The sequence below is a fragment of the Acomys russatus genome, chromosome 31 (assembly GCF_903995435.1).
Source record: "Acomys russatus chromosome 31, mAcoRus1.1, whole genome shotgun sequence".
Taxonomy (NCBI): Eukaryota; Metazoa; Chordata; class Mammalia; order Rodentia; family Muridae; genus Acomys; species Acomys russatus.
The window spans coordinates 4352006-4371575 of NC_067167.1; the positions used below are offsets into that span (position 1 = coordinate 4352006).

At 56.0% G+C, this 19570-nt stretch overlaps 1 protein-coding gene across 1 annotated transcript; it reads right to left on the reverse strand.

Moving 5' to 3' along the window:
* Positions 1 to 13048: 13048 nt before the first annotated feature.
* Nrtn (neurturin) lies at positions 13049 to 18772 on the reverse strand. Its single transcript, XM_051139795.1, has 3 exons — positions 18423 to 18772; positions 14069 to 14250; positions 13049 to 13581 (listed from the first exon to the last, which is right to left on the reverse strand). The coding sequence occupies exons 2-3, from the start codon at positions 14235 to 14237 to the stop codon at positions 13157 to 13159; spliced, it is 594 nt and encodes a 197-aa protein (XP_050995752.1). The 5' UTR covers positions 14238 to 14250; positions 18423 to 18772; the 3' UTR covers positions 13049 to 13156.
* Between the last annotated feature and the right edge of the window lie 798 nt (positions 18773 to 19570).

Sequence of the window (19570 nt, forward strand, 5' to 3'; positions counted from 1 at the left end):
TGAGTTGATCTGGGTGCAGTGATGTGTCAGTCCTCACTGCGGCAAGCTGGACAGGAACAGACACCCACTAAAACTCCAGCTTGGGTGTCTGGAGATGCCAGGGTCATAGCAAGCTGGGATCCAAGTGGCTTCATCCTTCCCCACACGTTCCCCTGTGGGACCCACAGGCACACTCCACCCCTATCTCTGGGAAGCCAGTGCTGCTTGGCACTGTCCAGGCCTGCCAAGCATTGAGGTGACACCAAGGCAGAGACACCAGCACCCCAGCCCATAGTACGCTCTGTCCTTCCATGCCCAGCCAATGTTTTAAGGATACAGGGCCCAAGTCCTTGGGGACCCAGTCGTGCTGGGCAGGCGCCGGCTTGGGGCTGGATGGGGCTGGCACCCGCCCCAGACCTGTCCCCGCGGGGAGGTGGGCAGTGAGAAACGGATATTTTTAGCTGGAGGAAGGAGATAGGCAGGGCCCCACAAAGCCGGTCCGGTGCAGGGGTATGGGATCCACCCAGACCTCAGATTCCTCAACAGCTTCCATTCGTGTGCCCTAAGCCTGTATCTCCCACGTACCCGGAAATATACACATCGTGAGTGGCACGGATGAGCACAGGTGAGGACAGCCTCTGCTGTCCAGCCTACTCTTACTTGTCACCCATAGCCGAGGCCTTTGCATATTTTATTTCTTGGGGTTTGCTTTTGGGGCGGTCTCAGGTGGGCCTAGAAGTTGCGATGCAGCCAAGTGTGGCCATGAACCCCCACCCCATCCTTGTGCCTACCGATTTTTTGGGTGACAGGCGTGTGCTAAGGTACCCCACCTCAGCCATCTCTCTCCTCTAGTTTTCCATGTGTGCGTGCATGCATGTACGTGAGAGAGAGACAGAGAGAGAGACACAGAGAGAGAGACAGAGAGAGAGAGACAGAGACAGAGATAGAGACAGAGATAGAGACAGAGACAGAGAAAGTCAGAGACAGAGAGCTGAGCATGCACCTTCAGGTCCCTGCTGGGGCAGAAGCTGATGGCCTTGGCTTTCTGGGTTGCTCTCTGGCTGCACCTGGTGCTCTCTCCTTCCAGGATGCTAGCTTGCCATCCCAACGCTCCTAGCGCCCCCCACCCCCGCCCTGTAGCTGCCATCCTGTGTCACCACCTGCAGCTTTTCACGAGAGCCCTGAAGATCTAAGTCAGACCCTCATGCTCTCAAAGCAAACACATCACCCATTTAGCCATCTCCTCAGCCTTCTGTCCTTCCCCCTGCTTTCCCCTTTCTCCCAGGACATTAGAAAGCCTCGCTTCTGCCACTGGTCCACTCCCCAATGACAGAGCTGGGACTCCCACGTTCCATGGGAGTTCAGTGTTTGAGAAAATCCTGCAGCCTCGATCAAGGGCATGGCCCACACACATGCGCAGATGGGCCCGACTGTGGCGCTGTCTGGCACATCCAGGAAAGAAACTCATCCTGATGGCTTTCACGCGCACCTACTCCCTGCACATGTGCCGCCAGTGGACCCCACAGACCTGCACGTGCCCACGCTGCTTGACATTCGACAGCACAAATTCCAGGTTCAGCCAGCCCTCAGAGAAAGTTCTCGAAGGTCTGCCTCATCCCGGGTGCTCTGCAGTAGAGGAGGGAGACAGGATTCAGGGATGAGGACATCCCCACATCCCAGCCTACCCACCACCACAGTGTGCATGTGCCCTTCTGGGCACAACGCTCCCCTGCACCCCAATTAAGTCTTCCTTAAGCTCTATTCCTGATAACAACCTCCTTGGATCTGGGCTCCATCCTATATGACTGCTGTTGCCCCTGCTCCCCATCAATCTCGCAGTCTAGGAAGTCTTAGGGTCTTAGGTCTTTTGTAGAAATACGGGGACCCAGTAGCATATGCCTCTATGCCTCTCACCCTGATAGTTGAGAAACTGAGGCAGGAGGATTTGGGGGGGGGGAGGTTTGCCAAGGACAGTTTCTTTCTTTCTTTCTTTTTCTTTTCTGGCTTTTTTCGAGACAGGGTTTCTCTCTGTATACTCCTGGCTGTCCTGGACTCACTCTGTAGATAAGGCTGCCCTAGAACTCACAACGATCCGCTTGTCTCTGCCTCCCGAGTGCTGGGATCAAAGGGCCAAGGACAGTTTCAAATGAAATGACACTCTCCCGCCCCCATACCCTCCAAAAATGGCAGAGACAGGCATATCTCTGTGAGTTCAAGTCCAGTATGGTCTACAAAGTGAGTTCTAGGCCAGTACAGCTAGGGATACACAGAGAAATCCTGTCTCAAAAACCAAAAAGTGGAAACAAACACACACACAAACCAGGAGGCGAGTCAGTAGGTGAAGGCTCTTTCGGCATCAGCCTGGAGACTGGAGTCAAATCCCTGGACCCTCATGAAGGTGGAACGGGTGAACCGATTCCTCAGAGCTAACCCCTGACCTCCGTACATCCCACACCGTGCACACCCGTAGGTTATTAACTTTTTATAAAGAGCCGAGTGCAGCGGTGCTCCTGGGCAGCTCGGCACTTGATTTGTTTCTTTGGGGACTCATTGTATTGTCCCAGCTGGCCTGGAACTCACAGACATCCACCTGCCTCTGCCTCCAGAGTGCTGGGAGTAAAGACTTGTAATGGTATGCCTAGGATACCGATACTTGGGAGACCGAGGCAGGAGGAGACCCATGATTGGAGTCTAGCCTTGATTAGACACAGATGTGATGTCTTTAAAAAAAAAGGCCCAGCACTTGGGAGGCAGAGGCAGGTGGATCACTGTGAGTTCGAGGTCATCCTGTTCTATAAGGTGAGGCCAGGGCAGCCAAGGCTACACAGAGAAACCCTGTCTCAAAACACACACACACACACACACACACACACAAAACACAAAAACAAGCAGAAAAGACTCACATGCATGGTGGCACCCACGCATCATGTCAGCATTTGGGGGAGGATCAGGAGTTCAAGGCCATCCTGGGATCCAGAGACCCAACAAAACTAAGACGTCAGAGGCTAAGCGCTCACACTTGAGTTCGCTCCCAGCAGCCAAGTTGAGCTGCCCACAGCTGCCTGTAACTCCAGAGATCCAACGCCTTTGTTCTCTGGGGCAGCTGTGCTCATAAGTGCACAAACCGACGAAGACACACCAAACCGACGAAGACACACATGCCAGGACAGAACAAGCCATATCCCCAAATATGAAGGTGAGACGTGTGTGAGTAGAATATTCCAACTTAGAGTCCCCAGTGAGGGGCTGGGCCAGGGCTCGGTTCTCCCTTACCTGCCCCAAACCCTGGGCTCCAGCCCTGGCAGAAGGAAAGGAAAGCGTTAGAAGGGGTGTAGGTGACGGGGCTGTTACCTGCAGCCATCCCCAGCCACCTGCCTCCAGGACTTCTTCAGCTCCCCAAACTGCACCATAGTCCAACAGGCCCACCATGACAGTCCCACATGCGACCCACAAATGAAGTTATTAACCTGATAGCACACCTTTTTTTAAAAGTGTGTTTATTTATTGTGTGTGGGTGTGTGCATGTTTTGTCTGCATTCCTGCATGTTTACACGCATGGCTCTATGTGTACTTTGTGTGCACTGTGTGCATTCGTGTGTGTGTGTGTGTGTGTGTTTGTGTGTGTGTGTGTGTGTGTATGTGTGCATATCTGTGCGTGCGTTGTGTGGGTGTGCTAATGTGCTTATAGAGCAGAGGTCAACTTCAGGAGTTGGTTCTCTTCTTCCACGTGGGACTCAGGGATCAAACACAGGCTGAGCCTCGGGGGCAAGCACCTCCACGTGCTGAGCGCTCCTGCCGTCCTCCCGCTCCTCCTTTGTCTGGAGTCCTGGAGAGCTGTGGTGCATTTTTATGCTTTAGGAAACATATCTGGGGGCTGGACAGATGGCTCAGAGGTTAAGAGCACTGGCTTCTCCTCCAGAGGTCCTGAGTTCAATTCCCAGCAACCACATAGTGGCTCACAACCATCTATAATGAAACATTGTATACATAGTAAATAAATCTTAAAAAAGAAGAAAAAAGAAAACATATCTGTTTGGATGCTAAAGTTTCCTTTGGCAGAAATACACTGGCTCATACAAAAAGCAACAAAAGTTGGTTTCCTGGGGAAACATTTTGAGTTTGAAAAGTTTTAGTTTGGAAAGTTAAAGTATTTTGGTGTTTGTTTGTTTGTTTTTTAGTTTTTCAACACCAGGCTCTGGTGTGATGCTGTGAGCCCTGTACTTGGGAACAGGAATTCAAGGCCACCCAGGGCTCACCCGCATGGCCGGTCAGTTACATTCAATCAATCAGTCTTTCTAGAGAGTCAAGGCTAACCATGCTCACTGGGCCCTGCATAGTACAGGTACCGGTGGGCCCAGGCAAAAGCACATAGATGCGAGGACCAAGCCCAAAGATAGAAATCAAAGAATGGGCAACAAGAAGAATTCAAAAATACCCATCCATCCCTCTGCCCAGCTCTTCCTTGCTATCAAGGGGGCTGGCAGCTATGTTCTTGTCTTCTCTCTCTCTCTCTCTCTCTCTCTCTCTCTCTCTCTCTCTCTCTCTCTCTCTCTCTCTCTGTGTTGTTTTTAAAGTTTAGTTTTCTGGTTGTGTATTTGAGTCTGGCTCTAGCCTCCAACCCACTTTGTAGCTGAGGATGCCCTTGGATCCGATCCACCTACTTTCTCTCCAAGTGTTTGTTGCGGTGTGCCACCTAGCTAGGGGGGTGCTTTCAGTTTTTCTCCTTCATCTTTAATGTGTTGGGTGCTAAGGTTTGGGCTCCAGATGTTGGCCAGTGCGCACACAAGCACTCGGTCTTAGTCACATCCCCAACTGCAACTGTGTTTGGGGTTTGGCAATTATATTTTTTCATTAAAAAAAAATATCTTCCCCCTTTAAAGGTTTATGTGCATTTGTGTTTTGCCTGCATGCATGTCTGTGTGAGAACACCAGATGCTCTGGAATTGGGGCTACAGGCAGTTGTGAGCTGCCATGTGGGTGCTGGGAATTAAACCCGGGTCCTCAGGAAGAGCAGCAAATGTGCTAACCACTGAGCAATCTGTCCAGCCCCAATCTATTATATTTCTGGGTTTTTTGTTTTGTTTTGTTTTTTTTTAATGGCTAAGAGGAAGTGATGAGGCTGGTTTTCCTTATACAGAAAAAAGGTTCAGTCACACACATTCCTGGAGGGCCCACAGGACCTGCCCCATCCTCTGAGGAGGACGTCCTGGCTGGAAGGCATTTGCATTCAGGGACTCTCAGGTCACTGTGATTGGGGGTTCATTCCCCAACCCCCAGGGCAGATGCTTCATTTCCTGCAGTGCTGGGTGACAGGCATAAGGCACCACGGTGGGTGGCGGTGGTGGTGGTGGCAGCGGCTGGCCTCGGAAGAGCCGGGAAGGGAACCTGGGGCTCTGTGACTGCTGTGACAATATATGATGCTGTGAGTCTGTCCCTGGTCATAGGTTTCACATTTGCAACATCAGCAATGTGTGACTCACGCTTGGGGCTCAGAGTGAGCCAGCGCCACCGTGGGGCCCCCTGCTTGGTTCAAAGCATCCAGGGTACTTGTTTGCTTGGGGCTCAGAGTGAGCCCGTGGGACCCCCTGCTTGGTTCAAAGCATCCAGGGTACTTGTTTGGTTTTTTCCAGATAGGGTTTCTCTGTGTAGCCTTGGCTGTCCTGGACTGGCTTTGTCGATCAGGCTGGCCTTGAGCTCACAAGAGATCCCCCTGCCTCTGCCTCCCTGACTACTGGGAGTTACAGGTGTGCACCATGGTGCCCAGTTGCATCCAGGGCTTTAAAACCTCTGTTGCAAAAGGGTCAAAAAAAAAAAATCAAATTATGATTTCACTTTTATTTCTAAATGTGTTTCAGAACACAGTGAAAGCATGAGGAATTTTTGGTTTTGTTTTCAGAGACAGGGTCTCACTATATAGCCCCAGCTAGGCTAGAACTCACTCTGTAGCCCAGGTTGGCCATGAACCCACAGAGATTCACCTGCCTTTGCCTCTGCAAGTGCTAAGATAATAAGTGTGTCCCCCATGCCCAACCATGTACCAGGTTGAGGGAGGCAAAACAGGAACACAGGTCATCCTTAACTATATATAAATGGAGGCTAGCCTGAGCTACATTAGGGGCATTAACTTGGCCATGTCATTTTCCACAGAGATGATCAGTGACCTGTTGTGCTTTCTCTCTCTTCCCAGGTCCCCCAGTCCATAGATATGACCCGAGCAGCCAGAGCACAGTGTCCTTGGCACCTGTGCCTCTCAGGGAAGCTGCTGCAGCTGCTGGTGGCTTTGTGTTTCTTTTTCTACACCCAAGTATCCCTTGACCAAACTGGCCCTCCAGCTCCCTGTAGCTCTCCAGGGCCCAGCCTCTCCTCATTTTACTGTGGACATGGCTCTTCCATCAGCCAGTGGCTCTGTCTCCCTGTTCCAAGATTCTCCCAAGCACGGCCGACTGTCAGCTGACCACCAACCAGAGTGTGTACCCCCAAGCAGATGTGGTCATCGTCCACCACCATGAAGGGATCTGAGCTCAGATCTGCAGTACCTATATAAAACGCTATGTATGACAGCAAGTGACTGAGACTCCCATGCTGGGAGCTGGCAACAAGAAGGTCCTGGGGGCTCCCTGGCCAGGCAGTCTTGCTTAATTGGCAGTTGCACTGTCGGTGAGAGACCCTGCCTCCAATCACATGGTGAGGTGGGCTTGGTGGCGTATGCCTATAATCCCAGCACTCAGGGAGGCAGAGGCAGGGGGATCATTGTGAGTTCGAGGCCAGCCTGGTGTACAAAGTGAGTCCAGGACAGCCAAGCCTACACAGAGAAACCCTGTCTCGGAAAACCAAATAACCAGAACCGAAACCAAACAAAATCCCATGGTAGAGAGTTACTGAAAGCGACCCCAGCCCCCTGTCTATGGCCTCCATTTCTGTGTGCATGCATAAGACTGGTCAGTAACCTGACAGGTTTGCCATCTCTCAGACCTGAAGTCCACTGAGGTGAATTTCAGGAAGATGGGCAGGTGGGGCGGAGACCTGTGGGAAAGGGGACCATGCTGCCTGGTGCACTAGGGAGGAGACTCAGCCAAGGTATTTGGGCGGGAAATGCCTTGAGGGTTGAGGCTCAAGTTGGTGTCATCTTCCGTGGGGAAGCACACAGGACTGCTGATGACTGGATTCCGTCCCTGGAGCCTAATCAGCTGGGAGTGATGGGGCAGGACTCTCATCAGCACCCGGGAGGTGGAGGCAGAATGGCGAGGACCTCATAGCTTCCCTCTTCTGCATAGAGAGTTGGAGCCATCGGCAACAACAACAGAAACTGGGAGTGTTTGACGCTCAGCATTGTGGGTGGCCCTGTGCAGCTCCCGAGCCTGGGTGCAGAGCTGAGGCTGCGGGAGAGACTCTGTTTACGTTTCCATCTCCTGGTGGGCTCCTCCCTCCTCTGCGGCTGGCATGTTGGAAGTGGGAGGGAGACAGGCGGCCAAGGTCCCTGCAGGCCTGGGTGGGAGCCTGCTTCCCCAGGCGTGCCGGGATACACACCCACCTGGGCAAGGGACTCTCAGGGGAGCGCGCATGGCTTTGGACTCCCAGAGCAACTCTGGGGAAACTGAGGCCAGGAACATTCACTCAGGAGTTTCCAAAGCACGTGGAGTACCATCAGCTGAAACCAAATGGGGAACTCCATCTCTCCTCACTCTTTGTGTCACAGGAAGGCCGTGGGGAACGGGACGGACTCCCAGCCAGGAGCCTGGCCCTGATTCCTCTTCCACAGAGAACTCCTACCAGCTGGGGCCGGCACCATGAATCCCTGTAGGGCACCCAGGAAGCCTTGCTGAGTTGATTTGATTAAAGAGGAGATGCTCTTATTCTGGGGTAATGGGGGAAGGAATGAATCTGTCCTCGGCTTGCTGACCATTGGGGAAGTTGGACAGGGAAAGACACCCCCTAAAATTCCAACCTGAGTGTCTGGAGATGCTAGGGTCATAAGCAAGCTGGCGTCAAAGTGGCCTTGCGCTTTCCATCCTGCCAAAAACAGCTTCAGGAAGTCCCTGAAACCAAGCAGTTTCACTAGGCCCCTCCCTGCCAGAGTGAGTAATAAAAGCTGAGCTCCCTGAGCCCATCTACCTGGAAGAGGCTCAGACCAACTGACACTCTAGCCTGTCGCCTTGCCTGCAGGCTGTGCACTGGGCTCCAGGTTCCCAGCTTTCTGAGCTGTCCCTCATGCCTTGGTGATGCAGTTGTCTCTGAGTCCTTTCTGCTCCTGTCAGTGACCCCAATAAAACTCATGGAACCGTGTTTTACTTTGCCGGTGCTTGTACTTGGATCCGTCATAGGGTCCTTACCTAAGGGAGAGAAGACATGTGTGTGTCGCATCTGTCCAGGAAAAGTCTTGTCACACAACATAATTCGTACCAGAAGAGGGTCATGGCAGAACCAAAGATGAGCTAAGGAGGAGTGCATGGTCCTGGCTGCATCTGAGGCCCATCAGTCTGACAGGAGAGCATCGTAGAGGATGCTGCGTGGTTCTTGCTGCTGGCAGTGAGGGCATCCCAGCATGTCAGTCTTCCTCCACGTAGTGCGGATGAGTGGGATCCACGGCGGGAATACAGAAATGCCCTGAAGACACTTCAGGGTTCAGAGCACAGTTTGCAGTCTTTTAAGATTAGCACACAAGGGCTGAGTTGTCGTCGGCAGCAGCTGCAGAGGTTGCCCGGCCTGCTATTGTGTGTGGTTAGCAATACAGCTGAGGCTGAGATGGCGCCAAGCGGGAACTTGTTTGTGTAAAGGAGCACTTGCGACAAAGATGCGGAGACGCGGCAGCATCCTCCGTGTAAGCCTCTGATCTGGCAAGTGAATTCGATAAACAGAGGGCGAGGTGGAGGATTGGGGCTGGAAGGAAAAGGGAGCGCAAGTTACATCAGTGCTGAAAGCCCTTCCCAGGACCCAAGAACCTGGAAACATGGGATGATGCAGACTGAAGAGGTGGGTGGGTGGGGAGCAATACAGAAGCAGCAGAAGATACCCCCCAGGCCTGGCCTTTAACGGAGAAAGGGAAAGCTCTGTGATCCAGCATGTGATCAGGGCATCAGCCACGCCCAGTGCGAGAAACTACAGTCACCAGACTATGTTCAGAGTCTGCATTGCTAGAACCTGGGGGTGGGGGCGTGGGGGTGGGGGCGGGGGCGGAGACTTTGAAACAATCAAGAGCCTGACCTGTAAGGCCACGGACACGGGAGCGGACAGCACCAGTCTGATCGCTGCGGAGACGGGGTAAAGAGGGGTCATGTGACCTCCCATCCCAGGGTTAGGCAAAGGCTGCATAACCTGAGACAGTGTGAGAGAATCAGTTCCGGGGACACCGGCTTATGAATGCCGCTGGGAACACTTGGTTACCTCCATCTGAAGTCCCCACAAATAGGGGCTGGTAGACCATAGAGGCGGGACAGGTGCTGTTGAGGGACCCAGGGAGAAGAGGAGCTGTGTTTGAGCCCCAGTTCACTGGGCCAGGTAGAGCTGTGTTCACAGCAGGTTAACGACAAAGCTGATGGGGGGGGAGGGGGGAGGGAGGGACGACACACCTTGCCTCTTATCTGCAGCTTTAGCGGCTGAGCCCATTGGTGGGGGACATGACAGATCTTTATGAAGTAGAAATGGCTTTGGCAGACGTCAGTGACTTAGGCTAGCCGGTAAACAGTATCTGTATGTTGAGGGAAGCAACCTAGAGGAGATGAAAAAAATGGCAAAGCTGAGGAAGAGGTTTGTCCAGGTTCCTCCAACAGAAACGTGGCAGGACCTGTGTCCTCTGGAGTCCCTAAGGAAAGCCATAGTGTGTGCTGAGGGCCCTCCGAAGAGTTCATAGAAGACACCGTGAGAGAGCAGCATGGCTGAAGCTGATCAGGCGACATCCACTGTGCTCACCTGGGACCCGTGTGACCCAGGGGGCCAAGGGGGGGGGAGCCTTGGGGACCAGCAGAGCCTCGTGCCCTCTCAGCCCTGGGTAGGTTTGGATGGATTCAATCAGGCCCCCTGAGTTCATCAGACCTGGAGAAAAGTCGGGACACCCAGAAAGAGCTCCAGGAAACACAAACAGAATGGCTCAGAGGGTAGCGTGGAGCGAAGGGAGCAAGCATCTCCTGGGAACGCTCTGCACCTAACCGTGCGCTGTGTGGGCAATGTAGGATACAAATGGATGGACTGTTTCTATACTTCTGTTCCGCTTTCATATCTTCTCAGTACTGAACTTCTGGGGTCACTCCCATCACTGAGGACAGAGGACAATGGATTTTAATGGCACCTCACCACAGTTATCTTTGTGACCCCACTGTTCGTTATGGAATGTTGCTGTGCCCTGCCCATCCCCTCCACAAGGTTGTTATGTGACTATGTGACACTGACCCGAGTGTCTGGCGGATGAGGTGCCCAGGTGCAATGGCGCTTCCAACGGCCTCATAGTCCTGCCAGGGCTGGGCTAACTGGAAGGAAAAATGGATCTTTAAGAGACTAGCTAAAGCTGGATGTGGTGGCACAAGCCTTTAATCTCAGCACTGGGGAAGGGGACAGAGGCAGGGGGATTTCTGTGAGTTTGAGGCCAGCCTGGTCTACAAAGGGAATCCAGGACAGCCAAGGATACACAGAGAAACCCTGTCTCGAAAGGCCCCCCCCCCCAAGAGACTAGCTAAAGAGGCCTGGGGGTGGTAGTGGCGGTGGCACACACCCTCTAATCCCAGCAGTCAGGAGGCAGAGGGAGGTGGATCTCTGAGTTTGAGGCCAGCCTGGTCTACAGAGTGAGTTCCAGGACAACCAGGACTACATGGTGGGGTGGGGGTGGGGGAGGGGAAAAGAGCCATATAGAAGGCATCGATCGCACATTCCCTAAAGACGTAAGGTTACTGAAAGAAGACCTCAGTGTTGGGGGTGGGCTACCACCATTAAGTGTTGGCTAGGGAGGGCCCGAAGGCCCCATGAACCATAAAGGCTGTGGCTGCTGCTGTTGATTCTATGCCAGAACTAGACTCCATTGCTGAAGACGCCACATGTGCACAGCGTGACTGCAGGACACGGAAAAACTAAGCTGGGACTGACCTGGACACTCCCACCCTGCTAGCTGGTTTTCACAGCTGGAGGGTGTCACGCAGGTGGAGAAGTGTCACCACCATTGCTGCTCGGCTAGGAGCCCTGAGTGCTGAGACACCACACGTCAGACAGGATGTGCTTCTTGTACAGTAGTGGTTTGGCTGTCATGGGTTAGACAAACAGCCTTCAGACCAGACTTGAGTGACTCCACAGAACAAGTGTATAGCTGGCACTGTACACCAGGACAAAACCTGTGGCTGGGGGTGGGCTTCCTGGCCCTGATGAGGAAACAACTTTTATTACATGGATATGATATGTCTGTCAAATTGCCCTTAATATCATTTTCCTCTGATACTGAAATAGTCCATCCCGCAGGAAGCTCCTTAAGCAGGAAGGTAAACAAAACAGCTTCAGGAAGTCCCTGAAACCAACTAGTTTCACTGGGCCTCTCCCTGCCAGAGTTTGTAATAAAAGCTGAGCTCCCTGAGCCCATCTGCTTGGAGGAATTTAGAAAGGACACTCTCTAGCCTGTAGGCTGAGCACTGAGTTCCAGGGCTCCCAGCTTTGAGCTGCCACTCATGCCTTGGTGATGCAACTACCTGAGACATTTTTTGCTCCTGTCAGTGACCCCAATAAAACTCATAGAACCGTGTTGAACTTTGCTGGTGTCTGTACTTTGGATCTGTCGTAGGGTTCCTACCTAAGGAAAGTAGATGTGTGTGTTGTATCTCCCCAGGAAAAGTCTTGTTGCATAGCATACTTTCGCATCCACCCTTTATCATGGGACCCACAGACCTCCCACTCCAATCTCTGGGAATCTAACACAGCCTGGCACCCTTCAGGCTAACCAGGCATCAAGGGGTCACCAAGGCCAAGACACCTGCATGCCAGCCTATTGGTACTCTCCATCCTTCCATGGCCAGCCAAGGTTTTTAAGATGCAGGGTCCAGTTCCTTGGGGACCCAGCCATGGTTGGCAAGTGGAGGCTTGGGGCTGGATAGAGCAGGCACCCGCCCCAGACCTGTCCCCTCGGGGAGGTAGGCAGTGAGGAATGGATATTTTTAGCTAGTGAAAGTAGATAGGGCTTTGGTTCTCTAGAGACAACAAACAGATCAGGCCCCAGAGCTGGCCGCAAAGTTGTGATCTTTCTGCTTTCACCTCTCCAGGGCCTGGAAGACAAGCTTGGCCAACCAAACTGGGCATCACCTCGTTTCTACTCTTTCCTTACTCCATCTCTACCTGTTCTCTCTCTTTAAAAAGACTTATTGCAACTGTGTGTCTTCCAGGATCTATGCACGATGGGCATGCCATGCTCACGGACAGAGAGGCCATCTCTCTAGAGCTGAGTCACCGGCTGTCTTGGTGCTTGGAAGCAAAGCTGGGTCCTCTGCAAGAGCAGCCCCTCCAGCCCCCACCTGTCCTTTGTGAGTGTGGCATAAAAACGTGCAGGTGGCCTCAGAGTGTGTCCTGGAAGGTTCTGTGTGTCAAACTGAACACAATCTAAAGTCATCAGGGAGGAAGGAGCCTCAGCTGAGGAAATGCCTCCATGAGATCCAGCTGTAAGGCATTTTCTTAATTAGTGATTAGTAGGGGAGGGCACCCCGCCCATCGTGGGCGGTGCCATCCCTGGGCTGGTGGTCCAGGGCTCTGCAAGAAAGAAGGCTGAGCAAGCCATGATGAACAAGCCAGTGAGCAGCATCCGCCACGGCCTGAGATCAGCTCCTGCCTCCGGGTTCCTGCCCCATGGAGTTCCTGTCCTGACTTCCCTTTGGTGATGGTACCATAAGGTGCACACGTGCCAAGTAAACCCTTTCCCCCCTCAACTTGGTTTTTGGTCATGTTGTTTAGTCACAGTAACAGAAACTTTAAGAGGGTGAATCCTAAACTTTCGGGGGCCCCTCCTGCCTATCCGCTCCCGTAGCTACAGGCCCATAGGGCCATGTCCCATGAACCGTGGTCTCCCTTCCATGAACCCCCAATTCCCACGCCGCCCCCACCCGCGCGTGAATAAACAGCGGCCAGCCACGCGAGTTCCCACACTTTATGTGTATTCAGTCCTCGCGAGGGTCCGCAGGGCGCCGTCCGCAGGCGCACAGGGTAGGGCGTGAGGTAGCGGTCACACGCACGCACACTCCCGCGCCGACAGCTGTTGCAGCGTGTGGTAGCGGCTGTGCACGTCCAGGAAGGAGACCTCGTCCTCGTAGGCCGTCGGGCGGCAGCACGGGTGCGCGCGCACGCGCTCCCTGCGCACGCGCCTCCGCTGACGCAGGCGCCGCAGGCCCAGGTCGTAGATGCGCACGGCCGCCTCGCACGCGCCCGCGCAGTAGCGGAACAGCACCGTCTCGTCCGACGTGTAGCCCAGGCCCAGCTCGCTCACGCGCACTTCGAGCTCGCGCAGCCCGCACGGACGCGCGCCCGACCGCGCGCGCGCGCGCCGACGCCGCGGGCCCGCTCGACGGCGAGGACCCGGGGCCCGCGCGGCCCAAGGGGAAAGCTCTCGAAGATCCACCGCGTCCGGGGCGCCCTGCAGCAGAGCTCGGTCTGTGGCGGGAGAGGGAGACAAGAGGATTGGGTGGTGAGAGGCGGCTCCGCCCACCCGCGCGCGTGCGCACTTCGGAGCGGGGGGGGGGGCCGGGGGCGTGGCCGAGGGCACCTAGCCGAGTTTAGCCTTTGGCAAGGAAGAGACAGACAGGTTTGGGATGCGAACCCACGAGCAGCCTTACCGCCCACCCCACCCCAGTCTGAAACTGAAGGGTGTGCAGAAATGACGGGATTCAGTAGTGGAGGTGGGAGGATCATTTCAGGGGCATCCTCTGGTGCTCCGTGAGTTGAAGGCAGCCTGGGCTACATGAGACGATAGATAGATAGATAGATAGATAGAAAGAAAGAAGATAGATAGATAGAAAGAAAGAACCAAAAGCCAACGGCTGCACCCTAAAGCTTCTAAAGAGTCCAGACCTCCACGCCTCAGTTTCCCTTCCTCTGGGGCGCCCCCTCTGTCCCCCCACCCACAGGGAGGGAGTCTTACACTGGGCCAGGCGCGCGATACGCGCGTCCAGGGTGCGCGGCGGCCGTCGCAGCGGGGCGAGCGCAGGTGCCAGGCGGTGGCCCAGCAGCAGACCCTCCTGGCACATCCAGACAGACAGCAGGGAGCTGCAGACGAGCGACACCAGAGCCGCCGCCTTCCAGCGCCTCATCCTGGGCCTCGGCCTGTGGGGAGATGGGAGGGGGGACCATGGGGGTGATGGCCCGTCTGGCATCTCCTCTGCCCTTGGCAACTTAACTGTGCGTGCCTCAGTTTCCCCTGCTAGGCCTCATCCCGCCAGAGAGGCCTCAGCACCTCCTGCTCACTGCACACAGGTGGTGTCTAAAGACCAGAGCACCCTCCCACCACTGCAGCCCACCCTGGCCCATGGTCCCTGATATCTGTCTTTGTGTGAAGCTGGGGAAACTGAGGCACAAAACAATAGAGGCTCGCCACGCTTGTGTAGCTATGTCTTTGTTTTCCCTTTTGAGATTTAGCCCAGGCTGGCCTGGAACCCTGTGTAGCAGAGGCTGACCCTCCTGCAGCCCCAGCCCCGCCTGGTCACTGAGCACCAGCTGTCTGCTGAGACTTAAATTGGCTCCATTCTCTCAGTAAAGCGCAAGTGCGCTTGTCCGTGCCTGGCATTTATTGGGCGCCAGTGGTTTGCCCAGCGCGGTGGACGGACACATGGGGTCCTCCTCAGCCCACGTACAGCTTGCGCGCATGCACATATACCCCCCCTGCATGGCGGCGCTGAGGCCCACAGCAGGGTGCATGCGCCCCCTGCACCTCATTGGACTCCATACCAGCCATGTGCCTTAAGCTCCGCTCTAAGAATCAAACGCAACTTAAGTCCAGGTCACGTGACTGCCAGGACCCAATTGCGTGTCGCAGACGCTGGGGTCCCCAGGGCCGAGTGACAGGGGCCAGAGTGCTGCCCCTGGGTGCTGGGAACCGAACACAGGTCAGTATTAACCTCTGGCCACACTCTACAGCCGGGGAATTGCTGTCCTGGCATGACCACCCTCATGCCCAAGGCCCTTTGCTTCCCCCACTGAGCTATGCCTCAGTTTCCCCTTTGGGGTCATGAGGAAGCAGAGTGGCCCCGCTGAGCGCCGTGGTCTTGGGCCGCAGACCCCAGCTGGGCTCTGAACCTGTGAACAAACGCTCCTCTGTCTGGGCCACCCGACTTGTTTGTGTCTAGCATGGAAGTGGGGGGCATATCCTGCGGGGTATGTGTGCATGCCAAGTGCCCAGAGGCCCCTGGAGCGGGGCTAGCGGTCGCCACAGTCTGGCAAGCGTCCTGCCCAGGGGCACATCCGGCCTCAGTTTCCTCATCTGCAATGGTGTGTAGCAGATCCGCTCCTGTATGCAGAGGAGGAACGTGCACGTGAGTGTGTGCATTGTGTACGTGTGTGCTTGCGTGCTTGTGTTCGTGTCACTGTGTTGCTCCACCTGGCTAGTGGTCCCAGCCTGGAATTTGGGCATAACCTTAGTAGGCAAACTCCTATTCATCCTTCAAAGCTCAGTTGGCCTGCCTGGTCTCCATGGCAACTGTCCCCCTCACCCCCCGATTTCCCATCTTCGGTCTGGGCCCAAAGGGTCCCCACCCATGAACCCTGAGAACCGGAGATGGTGCCTCAGTTTCCCAGGGTGTTCATTCCTTTGTGACCCATAGGGTCTCATGTAGCCCAGGCTGTCCTCCAACTATGTACCTGAGGATGACCCTGCACTCCCGCCTCCACCTCTTGCGTGCTGCCACTGTTTCCAGCTTGGGGGGGGGGTCATTCAATTCTAGAAAACCATGGGGGCCTCCAGAGAAAGGGGGACTCCTGGACCTATGCTGTAGCTGTAGCCTGTGCCTCAGTTTCCCCATTAGACAGTTTGTGGGTTCCTAGTGGCTCCAGATGGGGAAACTGAGGCCTCCCAGAGCCTGCTCACCTCCTTCCAAGGGCCCCACCCGCCGGCGGGACGCACATCTGGGGGCAAAGCAACAACATCTGCGGAGCACAGCTGGTTCCGATGAGCTGTGGGGGCCGCGGCCCGGGGAGGCTGTTGGGGGCTCAGTGGGTTGTGTGTGTGTGGGAAGGGCAAGAACACCAGGGCTGCTGCACCTCTAGGGCCTGAGCGATGCCTGGATGGTCAAACTCCTGCTCATACCTCAAAGCCCCAATTCCAATGTCCCCCCCCCCCCTACACTTTCAAGAGATTTTATCTTAACGTTATTACAGCGTGTGTGGCCACAGGAGCATGCGCATGAAGGTCAGAGGGCAACTGTGGAGTCTGCTGCTGGGACTCAGCGTGTGGAGTTGGGGTCTCAGCGACTCCGCAACTCCTGCTGGGAAGCCCCCCACCTTCCGCCCCCCATAACCCCACCCCAGGCCAGACCAGAGAGGTGGACACAGCACAGCAAGTGCCCGCCCCCCAGGCTGGCTGCGAGCAGGAGGCCCCGCGGATAACCGGATCAGGCTAATGCCGGCTGAGCTGCTGGCTCGGGGCCCTGAGGGCGGCTGGGAGGGGTCACCCCCCTGGAGTCCCGACCATCTGGCTTGGAAGGGAAACTGAGGCAGTAACGGGGCTCGGAGGTGTGTGTGGGGAATCTGCCTGCTCTTTCTAGCCTTCGTTCTCAAACTCAAAGTCTGGTTTCAGGTCCTAGATCAAGGTGTCTGTTCTTCAAGCCTCAGTTTCCCCAGACAGCGGCTACGTGGCCCAGTTTCCTTTTCCTCTTACTGTTTACTTTCTGACCTTTTAAAGGAATTAGTTTCATTATTTCAAATACACACGTGTGTGGGCGTGAGGCAGATTTCTGGGCATTGACCTCATGGACTACAGGGTCACAGGCCACCCTGGTCACCGTGGACAATTCTGCCCTCGTCGACTTACTTGAATCAGTTTCTCTTCGTTCTCTTCTCGTTTGAGTCAGTATAGCCCAGGCCAGACCCTATGTAGCTGAGGTTTACCTTGAACCCCTGATGCTCCTGCCTCCAGCTCCTGAGTAGCGGATGACAGGCCCAGGTGCCACAGCTGCTCCCCACGCTTCCACTGCCAACCTTCCAGAGCATTCTCTCTCTATCCGGGGCTGGGTCGCTCTCATCGTCTCCAAACAAGCCAAACACTTTCTGTCTTTTCCCCACTCAGAAAACTCCTACTCATTCTGCCCAGCCCCAGCTGTAAAGCCCCTCCTCCAGGAAGTCTTCCGTGAGTCTTCCACCGCATCCCAGAGGAGTCACAGAATTACACAGGTCCCCTCATCCAGTGTTGGGAGTGCCAGTATGTCTGCCTCTGAGGACGGTGCCACAGGCTCATGCGTTGGAAACTTTTTTTTTTCGTGGGAGGGTTTTTGTTGGTTGGTTGGTTTTTTATTTAATTCTGAGAACAGGAGGCGGCATCTCGGGGACAGGACGCCCCAGCTGAGGAGGATGTCGGGCTGATGATGGTGTGCACCCGGCTGAGGCGGGCATTTGTTTTTCCCTGCCACAGCCAGCCCTTTGTGGTTGCCTAGGGGTTTGCAGCCGAGGACCCGGATGAAAGAGCGGAGGGATTGTCCCGAGCGACCGACCCCAGCCCGGGGCGAGGGGCTGGGTGGGACAAGCTGGTCAGGCTGGAATCTGCCCGTCACGCCCCATGGGGCTTCCTCAGCCCGGGGCGCTGACACACAAAGGGTGTCCCAGAACATCAAGGATGTGAGGCCCCGAGAAGGCGGCGGGACGGAAACCCGGAGGTCCAGCTCCCAGAACAGCCCGCCACCCTCGGGGTTCCCGCCCCAGTGGGACAGGCAGGTGGCACCCCACCCTCAGCGTCTACCCTGGGCTTCGCGATTTTTACCTCTGGTCCCACCTGAAGTCTGCCCACTCTGCAGCAACCATGGGCCTGGCGACTCCTCACCCATAAACCGAATTATCTGGGGGTAATCTGGAGCAGGAACCCGGGATGTGGGGTACACACCCCCATTTCCAATCTGAGCTTTGCCCTTAAGGGACATCCCCCCCCCATCCAAAGAGCCCCACGCCCTCTTGTGGCTGAACAGCGATTCGGGAGCCCAGTGGCCCGGCCCTTACCGGGGAGGACACCGTGTCCCCGGGAGCGCAGGGAACGCGTCCCTGACGTGTTTACTTCTGTGCGCCGTGGGACTGCGCGCGGCTAGGTCCCCCTCCCGGGGTTCCCTGCGATCACGACGTCCCCCCGCCCCGACTCCATCCTCCCTGCCCGACGGGGCGCTCACGGGGGACCTGGGGTCCGGCAGCCTTCCACAGGCGCCGGAGCTCGGAGCGCGCCCCATCGTGTATGGAGCCCCGCAGTGACCCGGGAGGGGGGCCTTGGGGACCCTCCCCGTACTGCATCCCGGGACTCAGCTTACCTGCCGCGGGCTCCAGATGACCCGGTCAGTGGTGACTCCTCCGGCCACCCGAGCCCGGCCCGGCCCCAGCCACCGCGTGCGCCATCCGGATCGCGGGGACCCGAGGAGACCCGGGGACCCCGTGCCGGAGGAGGCCACCGCACAGGGTGCGGGACACGGGCCGGGCCATGGGGTTTCCCCCCCTGTCCTCTCTTTCTCCGGCTTCCTGGGGTTTGCCGGGCTCAGTGCACCCCGGGACGGCACGCGTGGGAGGCTGGAGCGCGCTCAGGACGCAGAGCCACGCGGGGGGCGCGGGGCGCACGGACGGAGCCACCGCGCGCTCTCCCTTCGCTCCCGCCGCGCACCGCTCAGGCCGGCTGGGCTGGAGGGGGCGTGGCCTTTCCGGGGGCGTGGACGTAGGCGTGGCGTAGGGTTTCCCGGGCTCGGGAGCCGCCCTCGTTCCGCCCACAGCCGTAGGGGCGCGCTAGGAGAGCAGGTGGCAGGAACGCGGGAGGCCCTGGACGGTACACTGATCGATCCATTGATCAACTCCGCCGAGAACTTTCCTTTATTTGAGACTTTGCATCCCGAACCTAGTCCTCACTAACTTTGCACACCCCTTCCCATGTCCCCAACTCTTCACCTAGACCAACAAGCAGGGACCCCTAGAACATATGATTCCTTCAAAATTGCTGTCTCGGATGATCTGTGACCATCTAAGTTGAACCCTAGAGTCCCAAGACGCCCCGTGACCCTCTCTGGCCAACCAAAGGCCACTCTGCACCCACTCATGGTCCCCCACAAGTCCTCGCCACCCCTAAGCCCACTCCTCTGTCCGCTCCAAGAACCCTTGCAGGGAAACTGAGTTCAAAGTCTCCGCACAGACACCCTATGTTATGTAGATCCTGTTGTCCACAGTGAACCACACTCATCATCGCTTCTCGTCATCCTGCCCCACAGAGCCCCGTGGGGGAACCCCACTTCTCACAGACGGCTTCCCTTCCAAAAGCACCCTGTCTGGGACCCCATCACTCAAACCTACTACACCCTACTCCTCCATAGCCTGCGATCTGCAAGCGCCTCCTAGCGGAGCCCGGTCATTCAGGGGCCGAGTGGGCGGGGCAAGAGGGCTGTGGTCCCGCCCCCGCCCCACCCATTTTCTGAGAAAC

What these genes read in the sequence shown, in the direction of transcription:
- Nrtn (XM_051139795.1), bottom strand. Translation starts at nt 14,237, where the DNA reads ATGAGGCGCTGGAAGGCGGCGGCTCTGGTGTCGCTCGTCTGCAGCTCC. An exon ending in TATCGCGCGCCTGGCCCAGT is followed by an intron (nt 13,582 to 14,068) that starts GTAAGACTCCCT and finishes CTCCCGCCACAG; the next exon opens with ACCGAGCTCTGCTGCAGGGC.